The sequence below is a fragment of the Podarcis liolepis genome, assembly GCF_965112155.1.
Source record: "Podarcis liolepis genome assembly, chromosome: 6".
Taxonomy (NCBI): domain Eukaryota; kingdom Metazoa; phylum Chordata; class Lepidosauria; order Squamata; family Lacertidae; genus Podarcis; species Podarcis liolepis.
In genome coordinates, this window is record NC_139559.1 from 890547 (window position 1) to 904172 (window position 13626).

General features: G+C 52.4%; 2 protein-coding genes across 5 annotated transcripts; both read right to left on the bottom strand.

Moving 5' to 3' along the window:
* Nucleotides 1-353: 353 nt before the first annotated feature.
* On the bottom strand, nucleotides 354-4021 carry ZSWIM1 (zinc finger SWIM-type containing 1). Of its 4 annotated transcripts, XM_083510726.1 has the most exons (3): nucleotides 3959-4021; nucleotides 775-2482; nucleotides 354-695 (listed from the first exon to the last, which is right to left on the bottom strand). In XM_083510726.1, the coding sequence occupies exon 2, from the start codon at nucleotides 2349-2351 to the stop codon at nucleotides 819-821; it is 1533 nt and encodes a 510-aa protein (XP_083366852.1). In that variant the 5' UTR covers nucleotides 2352-2482; nucleotides 3959-4021; the 3' UTR covers nucleotides 354-695; nucleotides 775-818. The 4 variants fall into 4 exon arrangements, with proteins under 4 accessions (XP_083366852.1, XP_083366849.1, XP_083366851.1 ...); XM_083510723.1 differs by having other exon boundaries at nucleotides 354-2482; XM_083510725.1 differs by lacking the exon at nucleotides 3959-4021 and adding an exon at nucleotides 3806-3830 and having other exon boundaries at nucleotides 354-2482.
* Nucleotides 4022-5803: 1782 nt separating this feature from the next.
* On the bottom strand, nucleotides 5804-9676 carry LOC310708896 (uncharacterized protein). Its single transcript, XM_083507820.1, has 3 exons — nucleotides 9092-9676; nucleotides 7039-7090; nucleotides 5804-6876 (listed from the first exon to the last, which is right to left on the bottom strand). Exons 1-3 carry the CDS (start codon nucleotides 9335-9337, stop codon nucleotides 6851-6853), a joined length of 324 nt encoding a protein of 107 aa, XP_083363946.1. The 5' UTR covers nucleotides 9338-9676; the 3' UTR covers nucleotides 5804-6850.
* Nucleotides 9677-13626: the final 3950 nt, after the last annotated feature.

Genomic DNA, 13626 nt, shown 5'->3' on the forward strand with positions numbered 1-13626 from the left:
TGTTGGCCAGATCCTCTGATCCAAACAGCTGTCTGGATTGGACCCCAGGCAGCTCTTCATTCCCATTCCCACACCACCACCGGGGTTACCCAGCCAGGCTCCTTGGGACCAAGTGGAAGGGATAACCCAGCTCTCCACATAACAGCCCAAATGGCAGCTGCTTCCTGGAGCTCTTGCCCCTCTCCCCTCGTGTCCTTGTGTCACCAGTGTTTCCAGTCTGACACAACGCCCACAGAGCGCTTCCACTGAGCCCGGTACCAGCTGCCTGGCAGAGAAGCCACAGCAGAGAAGCCCTGCCCTGTTTCCTAATGAGATTTTGACTGGTATTTAAAGGCTGATGTTGAGAAACGACAAACAGGAAAGACTTGTTTATTGACGACATTTACGAAAGAGAAGTCCTGCTCTCGCTGGGTGCAGGGGGGCCCATTTCAATAATCAAGGGGGGGGGAGGGATAGGAAAAAAGGACTTGGGGGACACACCTGGTCCCCTTTGACATGGAGAACCAGACATGCTGGCGGGGTTAAAACCAACTGACTTAGGGGAATAGTAATGCAGAGAGACGGGGGGGGGGGTGGACTTCACGGGACTGTAGGTCATGTCAGGCACCTCAGACAAGAGCACAGGTTTGCAGTTGTGTACACAGTCTTGGGCTGCTCATCAAAGCTCCCTCCACAACGGAGGAGCCCCACAGACACTTGGAGCTGAATGAAATGTGAACCTCAAGTCTCTGGCACTTCTGAGGAGAGCCCTGCTAGGAGGCTGCTCCCCCAGACCCCCGAGCCCAAGGGTCTGCTCCCAGTAGCGCCCCTGAGCCCAATTACAACTTCACCTGCACGTAAGGCCCAATCCAGCTGTCGGCCAGCTCGCGGAGGGTGCTGTACCTGCGATCAAACTCCTCGTGACTGCACTGGCTCAGAAGCCGGCTGATCTCCGTAGTGAGAAACGACACAGCCAGGTACTTGTCCAACAACTTGTCCCACGAGCAACTCAGGACCTCCAGCAGCCCATCAGAACTGCTCTGCCCCTCTTGGGATGCGCTGTTTCCCTTGCGCCACCGCGCTGGGATCCTGCCGGGCTCGAAATCCTTCCCTTCGGAGTTCAGCACCGCCAGGACGTGCCGGCAGGGCAGCTGGAAGGTCTGGCTGAAGTGGCAAGTGCAGTTGCTGAGGCCCTTGTGGCGCACGGCCTGGGCGTCTTCCAGGATCTGTACGCTGGCAACCTCTCCGTCGTTTCCCATCAACTGCGCAGAGCTCTGGACAACCGCAAACTCGTTCAAGCACAGCCTGGCGGCCGGCTCTGTGCAGATGTCGCTCAAGGACTGCTTGATCCGCTCCTCAGCCTCTCTGGAAGTCGCCTCTGCCTCCTCCTCCTCGCGAGCCGACTCTTCCGCAGCAACCCCTGCCGCCGGCTTCAGGGGAGTCGGCGCGGCGGTCGGAGCAGAATCCCTTGGAAGCAGAAACCTCTGAGAGTGTGCAGCAGAGGAGCGAAGCACCAGCAGGTTCTGGATGGAGGAGCCGTTCTCCCCGAGCAAAGGGCCTGGGCCTGGCGCAGACTCCGCGGAGCTCTTCTGGGCAACCTTCTGGTAAGTCTTTGCTATTTTGGTGATGCAGGTCTCCAGGGATGGTCCTATGCAGAAGATCTGGCTTAAGCTGTGCGTGAGCATCTCCAGATCTTTGAAATACTGGCTGCACTGGCCCCAGGTCCGCCAGCGGTGAAAGGCCCAGATCTTCTCGTTGAGCAGCCATTCTTTGTGGAGCTGGGGCAAGCGGTTGGGCTTCACAAAGCCACACAGGACGGTGTACAGCTTCCTCAAGTTGCTCTCGCTGGGGGCACACATGGCGTTCCTCAAGGCGCTCAGAACCAGCCTTTCCGTGTGGGCTTCCAGGGAGACCTGCTGGATCTTGTGCTGCAAGTGTTTGCATATGTGGAAGACGGACAGCTGGACGTCCACAGAGGGGAACGCTTCCGACAGCGCCGGCAGCCACCGGAAGCGCGGGTCAACCAGGAAGGTCTTGATCCGCTTCCATTCAGGGTTGAAGGCCTTGAAGGTGCGGTACATTTGAGCCAGGCCTTCCGCCGACTCCCTGGTGGGGACTGCGAAGTGGATCACCTTGGTCACCTCCCCTTCCAGCTGCATGAACGGCTGGTCCACCATGAAGGTGTAGAGGGCCTTGCCCCACGGGTTGTGGGTTCGATGAATGAGCACAACCTCAGGGTGCTGTAAGAAGACGTCCCTCATTTGGCTGGTCTGAAAGCTGATGGACTCCAGCTGGGAGCTTTTGTACACCTGGTAAGCCACCAGCAAGCCGCAGTCAAAGCTCAAGAGCTCCTTCACAGTTTCCAGGGCCATCGTGCACTCTCTTCCTGAGCGTCTGCCTTGGAGAGCTTTTCCCAGGGATGCCTGCCAGGGAAAGAGTTCACGTTTCTGCTGCTCTTACACCGGGGTCAAGAGTGACCAAGGTCTGTCTCAGACCGAAGGACCTAGAGTGAAAGAAAAGGGTGAAGCCAAGTCAGTTCTCCCGATTGGTGGTTCTGTTTTGGTGTGTAAAGGGATCTTCTTATGAGATCTAGAAGGTGACAAATTCCACATTTTTAACCCACCAAAGAGAGTGAAGATGCTGTACCAGTAGCACACTGTGTGGTTTTTTTAAAATGGAGTCCACTGTGTTTCCCATCATTTTTTAAAAAATGTATTTTTAGAGTCAAGCTTCACATCTATATTTTTCAGTGTGTTCTACAAACGTGGCTTACAAAGAGTTTTGGTTTACACAAAGCAGTTGGATCTGGTTAACAAAAAACCACACAGAGCCAGAAGGCCCAGTTAGGTCAACTCGTTCTCCCAATGACATCAGAGGCACTGAGGTGCAACGGGAAGGTGGAGAAAATGTCACCAGGGCCTCATCTATTTCTCCTGATGAAATACAAAGCTGCTTAGGCAGTCCCTTCAGTTAGGCTATTTAGCTGTTTAATTGCAGGGCTAAGTGTTTTTTTATTTTACATATATGAAAGTTTGGGAGCTATACAGAAGAGAGCGTAGCCTCCTGCACAGAAACTGAACAAAACAGTGGCATCACACGACTGTATTCTACGAAGCAGCACCACACAGGATTTGACTGCCTGGGCGCAGCTCTACCAAGGGCCTCGAGAGACGCCATTTGTCCTGGCCATGATCCGCCCCACAGCCTCCTGCGCCACAAAGGGCAGCCAAGTGCCTTCTGCCACGACACGAGGGCAACGTGCACAAGGGGCTTCGCTGCAGCCCAGTGGGAAGAGCGGGGGGTGCGCAGGAGGCCCCGGCTTTGACCCCAGGGAGGGCTGGGTGGGGATAAAGGCCCCTGGAAGGCCAGCTTCCTAGGCTCCTACGTAGAACCTTATCTTTACCACTCTCTGGATTGCTCTGTGGCTTCATCTGGCCCAGGACAAGCCAAAGCAACTTCAGATGTGTGGCCCACCAGTCAGGCCAGGGCTGCCGCCGCAGAGGCATTAAGAGCAAGGAGAGGGGGGAATTGGGGGGGGGTGTTTTTATGCCAAGGCCCTTTCCTCTGGGAGTTGATTTCTCTAGGTGGGCAGCCACAGCAGTGAGCAGAGGAGGAATGGCGGAAGGGAGGAGCGCAGAGAGGAGGAGGAGGAGAAGGAAGAAGAAGAAGCAGAAGAGAAAAGAAGCAGCAGAAGGAGAAGAAGAGAAAAGAAGAAGCAGGAGAAGGAGAAGGTGGAGAAGAAGGAGGAGGAGAAGAAGAAAGAAGCAGAGGAAGGAGGAGGAGGAGGAGGAGAGACTGAAGCAGCCTCTCCCTGGCGCACCTGCACCTGCGAGGCCGGGCTGCTCCTCCTCCTCCTCCTCCCTCTCCTTCCCCGGCTGCAACGGAGCCTCTCTCTCCCCGGCCGGCCTCTGCAGCCCCTCCGCCCCGAGGACTGGCGCCCCCCAACTGAGCCCCCCCTCCCCCCCCCGCGGCCCCTCACCGGCCCCGGCCGCCGCCATCTTGCCGCCTCCTCCTCCTCCGTCGCTCTCGCCAGGCCCCGCCCTTGCGCCGTCCGTCGCCCAGGAAACGCGTGACGTTCGGGGCTCTGCCGAGCGAGGGGCGGGCCCTCGGAGCTCACGTGACCCTCCGCCATTCCCGACCCGGGCTGCCGCGCGGCGGGCGGCCCGGCAGAGGGCGCTGTGGCGGCGCTCATTGAGCTCTTGGTAAAGGGCAGGCATAGGCCAACCCGGCCCGCCAGCTGTTGGGGGACTACAACTCCCATCATCCCTAGCGAACAGGACCAGTTGTAGTCCCAAAACAGCTGGAGGGCTGAGTTGGCCTATGTCTGATCCCTGGTTTTCTTTATTGGATGGGCATCACGCCCCCCAGCCAGAAATCTCGGGGGGGGGGTCGACACGAAATGCAGGGGGGGAAACAAGGGTGAAAGGAAGCCCCCCAACACTTTCAAAGGGATAAAGTGGGCTCTTGCTCCCCACCCCAGAGGAATGGGGTCTGGGCAAGGAAGGCTCCAGGCCGGGCTGCCTCGGGAGCTGAGACACCTGCATTGCCCGGGGTTGGACTAGATGACCCTGGGACCCCTGAAGGGAGAGGGAAGGGTTAATCTCAATAATATCAGGACCCAAGCGAACTGCTGCAGTTGGGGTCAGGCAGCTGGCCGCAGCTGTGGTCAGAGCGCAATTGCTTCAGCTATGTAGGCCAGAAGCTGCTTCCTGCTTCCCAGATGCAGAAATGCAAGGGAGAGAAAACACATAGAAGGGAGGGGGGAGTAGTTTAGCTTAACTGGCCATATGCCATAGAAGGTAATAAATTGTAACTCTGCCAGCGGATTGGGGAAGCAAACAAACGCTAACAGGTATAAGAATGCTTGCTGGACACAGCCAGTCTTTGGAAGCTATTCCGCTGGCTGCCTCTGCGCAGAACTCCATAAACTCTTTTCTCCAGAGAAGTGGACTCCTGGTGCCTTTGTCTCCCCGGGCCTGGGGAACTGCGGGCGAATGGGCTCCGGCCCTTGGGATCCCCAAATTAAATAAGGCTTCACCCCGACTCCACCGGGCGAGGATTCTGCAAGCCTTCCTGCACACAACGCGTAGTTAACCAGTGGAACTCTCTGCTGCAGGAGGCTGAGTTGTCCCTCACCTTGGGACGCCTTAAAAAGAGGGTCTGGCAGGAGGAGGAGACAGCTGGATGCCTCTGAATACCAGTTGCTGGAACCCCCGGGAGGGGAGAGTCTCTTGCGGGCATCCATCTCTGCCTTCAATCAGCTTGACACCAAGACGCATGGAGTAGATGATATATCCTAAGGAACTGAAAAAGCCATAAATCCGTGAGATCTTTTCAGGCAAAATAATGTTAATGCTTTTTGGATCTCTTCATCCGGCCTGATTTTATCAGTTCTTTCATGACCATTCACAGTCTCTCACCTCTGTGTGTTATTCAATCAACAAATAGGGCGTCCTCTTGGTTTCCTATTCGGTCTTAATTAAAATAATTCTAGGAATGAGTAGCTGACTCTAAGTCTACAACAGTTTGGAGCTGATTTCTGTCCCCAATCTGAGCACCCTTGGGTCTCTCCGGTGGGCTTAGTCTCCCCCCAATTGCGCTAGAAGACAGACGCTTCTTCAGACCTTTTGTGGTTTGCTCCTCATCCCTTTCTTATTGAAAGAAAGGGAAATTAGCCACCAGATTGTAGTCTGGATGCTTTTACATCACCGCCTTAGAGGACAGAGGTCAGCAAAAGACGTCTTCAGCCAGCCATCACTCTCCGGAAACACCTCCAAGTGAGATTTTTCTTGTGCCTGAAGCTCTTTCCACATTCTTGTTGTTAAATGTTACAAGTATTATGCATAAATATATCCTTTCGACTTGACAGCTCAGGGAAGTTACCTAGCTTTAAAAATCATATAAAGTCAACTCCTTTGCCACTTTCCTCCACTTCAACACTATTTTGCCCTTGGAAAAAGGACTCTTTTCCCTGCCACCTCCCCAAGCATGAAGACATGTATACACACCTCCTACCCCAGGAAGGAAGTGCCCAGAGATGACAATTGCTGAGCTGGTTGTTGGCCAAGGAAAGCCTAATCCCATCACCGGACTTGCCAAGGGGTCCAGACATGCAAAGGAAGTTCTACTGTACTTTGGGTGGTGGGACTTCAGAGGTGTTTGCTTAGGCTCATCTTATACCTGAGTCTTGCCCTGACACGCCTGCTTAGGCTAATCTTGTACCAAGGACTTGTCTGAACAGGTTTGCCAAGGTTAAACTAGTGGAACCCCTGTCTACCCCTCCCCTTTTGTGACATGTCAGTGATGTATCAGTGATGCTGTACGAACTGTATTCTGGGATATGGTGGGAAAGTTTTAAAAGTCATTGTCACCCAGATCTGTTAAAGGATCAAGACGGAAAACGGAAATTAAAAGACTATGAAGAGATAAAAGACCATTTTCAGAGTTGGTTACACTATCGACAATTATACGAAACAAAGAAGATAATAAGAAAAGATTAAGCTACATGACATCTAGGTTTCAAAAAGAAGTGATAGAAGGGAAAGTAAAATTGTTGAAAGGTGCATATAATATAAATGGGGGGGGGGAACAATGTGGAATGATGTATTCTTGTTAAAATTATTGTGTTGAAATTCTTGATAATATATATATATATATATAAAAGAAGTCATTGTCACCCCATTCTCGGGGTTCAAAAATCCTCTTTGAGCCTGTTGCGCAATAAACTCTGGTCTACAGCTATTTGCTCCGGTTGGCTGGACTCCTTCCTTTATTCCGCAGGGAACCGCCGGCTCTGCCCAACCAGCTGGGTTGCTGAGCAGCCTCGCACCTAGATTTTTCTGTAACACCTTCTGCAAGAGGTCTGCCCTGACTACAAGTCTTCAAGGATGATGTCATCTGGATGGAAGAGAATGGAAATGAGACTCAGTCCGGGCGCTGCCCTCCCCGGCCAGGTGGGAGCAGGTCCTGCAGGACTCCCAGCAAGAAAACCTGGGAGGCAGGGACCTTCAAGCAAACAAGGGACAAGGGAGTTCTCTGTCTCCAAGGTGTGGGGCTTACCTTCTTTGGGTCTCCTCCGGAAGCAGGCCAGGTCCGGCTGAATTACTGTCATCTGCAAAGAAAAATCCAGGTCAGATGATACTACGAAATCCACCCTGAATGGGTGCAAGAGAGCACAGAATCAGCGCCAAGCCAGGAAGGATGGGCCTCCTACTGCCTTGGGCCCAATCCCTTGGGATAGAAGGAGGAGGAGGAGGAGGAGAAGAAGGAGAATAATAATAATAATAATAAATTTTATTTATATCCCGCCCTCCCCAGCCGAAGCCGGGCTCAGGGCGGCTAACAGCAATAAAACAGTACAAAAGTACAACATAAACAACACTCTAAAATCATTCATTATAAAATTAATTAATTCAGGCCACTGGCAACCATTGGGCCAGAGCTCAGCGAAGATTGCCGAGGGAGGGAGTCAGGCTGTGCCCTGGCCAAAGGCTTGGTGGAACAGCTCTGTCTTGCAGGCCCTGCGGAAAGATGTCAAGTCCCGCAGGGCCCTGGTCTCTTGTGACAGAGTGTTCCACCAGATCGGAGCCACAGCCGAAAAAGCCCTGGCTCTAGTTGAGGCCAGCCTAACTTCTCTGTGGCCTGGGACCTTCAAGATGTTTTTATTTGAAGACCGTAGGTTTCTCTGTGGGGCATACCAGGAGAGGCGGTCCCGTAGGTACGAGGGTCCTAGGCCATATAGGGCTTTAAAGGTTAAAACCAGCACCTTAAACCTGATCCTGTACTCCACCGGGAGCCAGTGCAGCTGGTATAGCACCGGGTGAATGTGGTCTCGCAGCGAAGACCTCGTAAGGAGTCTCGCTGCAGCATTCTGCACCCGCTGGAGTTTCTGGGTCAGTCTCAAGGGCAGCCCCACGTAGAGCGAGTTACAATAATCCAGTCTGGAGGTGACCGTCGCATGGATCACAGTGGCTAGGTCAGGGCGAGAGAGGTAAGGAGCCAACTGCTTAGCTTGGCGGAGATGGAAAAATGCCGCCTTTGTTATAGCTGCAATCTGCGCCTCCATGGAAAGGGAGGTGTCGAAGATTACACCCAAACTCTTAACGGACGGTGCTGGCACTAATTGCGCCCCCGCAAGAGATGGGAGCTGCCCCCCCAATCCCATATCGCCCCGTCCCAGCCACAGGACCTCTGTCTTCGAAGGATTTAGCTTCAACCGGCTCCCACGTAACCATCCAGCCACAGCTTCCAAACATCTGGTCAGTGTGTCTGGGGCCGAGTCAGGATGGCCATCCATCAACAGATAGAGTTGGGTGTCATCGGCATACTGATGACAACCCAGCCCAAAACTCCGGACAAGCTGGGCGAGGGGGCGCATAAAGATGTTGAAAAGCATCGGGGAGAGTATCGCACCCTGAGGTACTCCACACACCAAGGAGTGGCGCGATGACAATTCCCCCCCAAGCGCCACCCTCTGTCCCCGACCAGAGAGAAACGAGCGCAGCCATTGAAGGACTGTGCCCTGGATCCCCACGTCGGCAAGGCGGTGGTCCAGAAGATCGTGATTGACCATGTCGAAGAAGAAGAAGAAGAAGAGGAATTTGGATTTGATATCCAGCTTTATCACTACCAGAAGGAGTCTCAAAGCGGCTCACATTCTCCTTTCCCTTCCTCCCGCACAACAATCACTCTGTGAGGTGAGTGGGGCTGAGAGACTTCAGAGAAGTGTGACTGGCCCAAGGTCACCCAGCAGCTGCATGTGGAGGAGCGGAGATGCGAACCCGGTTCACCAGATTACGAGACTACCGCTCTTAACCACTACACCACACTGGCGCTCATGATACTACGAAATCCACCCTGAATGGGTGCAAGAGAGCACAGAAGCAGCGCCAAGCCAGGAAGGACGGGCCTCCCTCTGCCTTGGGCCCAATCCCTTGTCCCAGAGGACCACCCCGGGCAGCAGAAGCAGGAAAGGGGGCAGGAAAAGCCTCTGGCCTCATCCTGACCCCCAGGGACACACAGCGCATCACCTGTGATAAAGGTCGCTGGGGGATGTGCTCTTGCGGGGATGGAAGCAACCAGAGAAATGAAAAGAAGAAGGCGAGGGACTTACTCTGAGTTGGGGGAATCTCCGCGCCACGGCCAGAAGCAGAGAAATGCTGCTGGCCGCTAGTTCTTGAGCCTCCCCAGTTTCGCCAAGGGCGTATCCTTGGAGGTCCTGCGGGAGGAAAGAGCGTCTTGGTTGGGGCCAGTTGGGGCCAAAGCAGCAGGGCAGGCTCAAGGGCCCAAGCCCCGAGCAAGTTGGGGGGACACTTACACTGAGCAGCTGGAGGAGGGTGCCAGGATTGGGGGCTTCCATCAGGAGACTCCCCAGCAGGAGCCAGACGTGCCGCTTCAGTTCCTGCGGGAAAAGAGAGAAAAGAAGTTGAGTGCTGGGTTAGATTCTGCATGTGTGTGAAGAAGAAGAAGAAGAAGAAGAAGAAGAAGGGGGGAAGTCCAGACCAAGGATCTACCTCTCTCCTCCTCCTTTTGTGGGCCCCTAAAAACAGCCTTCAGGATCCTGTGAAGGATGGCGCTGAGCATGTCTCCACTAAACTTTGGCCTCATGATGCTGCAGAGATGAAGGGAAGGGGTTAGACGCTGCCCCCTCCCAGTCTCCCTTGCCCCCTTCTCCCTCCTGCCTGCTCGTCCCCACCCGGAGCTCCCCCTGGAGTTCTGCCCCCCACAACCCCATCCATCCCAGGGACCCCGCTCACCTCAGCTGGATGAGGGCCACCAAGTCCAGAGCCAGGCTCAGGGGGCGATCCCTGAAGCGCTCCAGGTGGCCAAAGATGCCCTGGAAGAGAACAGAGGAGGAAGTTCAGCTCTTTCACGGGGCCTCCAGAGGACAACTGCCCCCCAGCCCAGCACCCTGCTCCCTTCATTGGCCCCCACAAAACGGGGTGGTCACTGGGGGAGGGGTTGGGTTTCTAGCCACTGGCCCAGATGGACCTTGGGTCAGATCCAGCCGTCTGACTCTTTGCATCTTGATGTTGACATTTCCATTCCACCTTAAGGAACAGACATGGGAGTGTTACGTGTCACATGTCTGTTTACATTCCAGCACAGCTTGCTGGGAACTTCCATTGTGTATTGCTTTTGCTGTTCTCTCTGAGTAAGAGAGACAACATGTTTCTTTGCCCTGATTTATGATTAATAAATCTGTAGTTGTAGTATACTTCCACAAGCCTCTCACCTATTCTGTGTGCGCAGTTTGATCTGCTGATAGTGTGCCCTGGTTGAGTAAGCCCAGGTCACTGATTTAGGTCAGAGCAGAGGTGATGGTCTTCGCCATGGGCTGCTGGAAGGAGACGGCCCTCTGCATGCCAACACTTTTGTCTAGCTGCCCCCCATGCCCATTCCTGCCCTCCTCTGTCCCCCAAAGGAGGGCCACTTGCTCACCTGGCTCCACAGGCTGCTCCAGGGCTTGTTGGGGGGCCACCCTGTTGCAGCGTCTGAACAGGCGCCTTAAGCACCTGATTCTAGAAGAGATGAGCAGAGAGAGCGACTCAGAAGCCAGAAGCCCCAACTGCCTGATTTTCATCTTCCAAAGCAACTACTGTATTCCGAACTTAAAAATGGGAAGCATAATGCTCGTGGTCAACAAAAGAGGTTTAGAGACTCTCTCAAGGCCAATCTAAAAACATGTAGTGTAAACACCAACGACTGGGAAACACTGGCCTGTGAGAGCTCCGGTTGGAGCCTTTTCCAAAGGTGTCCTGGGCTTTGAAGACACTTGAACTCAGGACGCAAGGGAGAAACGTGCCAAGAGGAAGGCACGCTTGGCAAACCATCACCATGATCAACTCTCGCCTGGAAACCTATGTCCCCACTGTGGAAGACAATCTTCCTCAGCTATGAGGGATCACAAAAGAAGAAGCAGAAGGAGAGGAGGAGGAGGAGGAGGAAGTAGTCTTTTGTGTCTTGTTCAAGTTTGCCTAGTATCTGGTTGTAGCACTTGCCTACTCTTGCAGCCGGAAAAGCTTCAAAGTTTCCTGTAAAAGCAATCCAACCTCGGACCGAAACCGTTCCAATGCTGTTCTGCTCCGAAGGAAGAGGGCTCCCAGAGGAGGCACTTGGGATCATAGCTGTCAACGTTTTCGCTTTTTTAAGGGAAATTCCCTTATTCTGAATAGGATTCCTCGCAAGAAAAGGGAAAAGTTGACAGCTATGCTTGGGATATGGCTAGGGGCAGCCCTGATCCCCGAAGCAGGAGACCACCTCCACAGCAAGCCTTCCGCCTGGGTGAGAATCCCTGCCATCCTGATCTCTGAGGGCCAGACAGGTCGACATCTCAAGGACAAGAGTGGACCCAACCTCCATGGACTGGGGACTTGGCCGGGACAAGAGCGGGGACTCACCTGGGCTGGGAAACAGGAACATGTCTCTATTTCCCTTTGATTTAGTCAATGGGTGTAAGGTGGAGGTCAAGGCAGGGACAGGGGCAAACCTGAGACTCAGGTTTCCGCCAGAAAAACCCTCCTAGTTTGTGACACAGATGTGATGCACGTAGGACGTTGTGGGTAAAATGGGCTTCTTTCTGCTTCTTCCATGTGGCCCTTGGAAGTCCGGTTGCAAGAGTTCATTGAATAAAGACCAGAGAGCCAAGACTCTGCAGGGGACCCCAGGACTCCCCCCCCTGCCCCCCAGAGGCGAAGAGAAAGGAAGGAATGCTACTTACAGCCAGCCCATTTCCTCCACGAAAAGGTCCCACCCTCCTCTCTAAAATGCCCACCCAAGCCTAACTCTCACCCCGACCCCCAGCCCTAAGCCTACACCTAACCCTAACTACTCCTCTACAAACAAAAGAAATATATACAAAATAGGCACAGATGTGCACTAAATAAAAACAAAAATAAAAATAGTAAAATAAAGAAGAAAAAGTAAAATAAAAAAGTGTTAAAATAAAGGAGTAAAATAATAAATCAATGGATTATTAAAAACATGTGAGGTAAACGGTGGAAGTCTTTTTTTTAAAAAAAAAACACTTTATTTAAGGTAGCTAAGGACAAGATGAAATTATACAATTGAATATAAATATAGATGGGAAACGGCTATGTATTGTGAGTACTTATTTACTTTTTAATTTTTTCACCTATGATCTTTTTCTTATACTATTTGTTCTTTCTTTGTTCTTTTTTTCTTTCTTCTGATATCTTATCTTCCATTTCACTGCTTTATTGTGAATAGCATTTTACAGAGGTATAAATAACTGTAAATATGAAAAGAGATAAAATATTCTCTAATTTTTTCCCCTTGGTTAGATGTATTTTCTTTTGTATAGTATTGTTGTGAATATGTATGTTTTCTAATTTGTACTTAATAAAAAATATTATTGTAAAATAATAATAATAAATCAAATCAGAATAAATTAAATCAAAAGAATCAAATAAAAGTCATAAATCAAAATCAAAATAAGAAACCGGAAAAATAACAACCAAACCAAACTCCAACTGCCACCAACTGCCACTAACTCCTCTCTCTCTCTTCTCGCCTCACTGCTAACCCACAATGGCCACCTGCAAGTGGGTGGCTTTTACAGAAGCAAGAGAGGTCACAAAGGAGGGCGGGTCCTGGTCACCGTGGCAACTCCCCACCTGGACCTGGGCCCACCTGGCCCCTCCCCAGAGGGGAGGCTCCTCCCTCAGCTGGGCTGCATCTTCCTTTCGCCTCCTTCTTCCCCAAGGGAGACCACCCCCACATCCTTCCAGGCAGGCTAGGGGTCTCCATAGCGCAGGACTGGACCATCGGCTTGCCATGCAGGTCTCCAAGATGGCGGCGCGTGCAGACGCTGCAGCTGAGAGCTCCCTGGAGGGGAGTCAGGGTTTGTTAGGACAAATTATTTATTTAAAAATGGGGTATCAGAGTTTTTAGGGGGCTAACCAGGTTGGGATAGCAGGCTTGTTGGTTTTTGAATGTCTCGTGTAGGTTTTTCAATTTCATTGTTCTGTATGGGACAATGACAATAAAGATTATCGTATCGTAAGTGTGTGTGTGTCTCAGCAAACTCCAAAGAGCCTTCTGGTGCTCATGATTCGGAGCCAAACAGCCCTTCCTTTCAAGCAGCCTTCTCCAAGACCACTGAGCTGGAGGGAGAAGATAATCACACACAGCTGTAGAGCAACAAAGCCACTTCTGTGTGTGTCAATCCTCAGAGTGACACCATGGACCCCCAGCAACAATTTGGGCACCTCTGGCATGCACTCACTGTCCAGGATTTCAGAAGGGTGTGTGTGTGGGGGGGTGTTTGTCTCCCAGCTCTCTGTCTAGATACTGTGGGTTCCTTTGGGAGGGGTATAAATTAGAGAAATAACCTGTGCTCTGCCAACCATCCATAGCCCTTCACCATTAAGGCGGAAATGTCCTGGAAGGTGTGCAGAGGGCGACCAAGGGTCTGAAACCAAGCCTGATGAGGAACCGTTGAGGCAGTTGGGGGTGCTTAGGCTAGAGAAGAGATGACTGAGGGGAGATGTGGTAGCCACCTTCTAAGGCCTCAAGGGCTGTCACGTGGAAGAGGGAGCACAATCGATTGGTAGAAGGGGCAACCTCTAAAAGTCCAGGCGGCTAGAAATGTGATGTTCAGAACTGAAGTCCCAAGAAGGGCTGAAA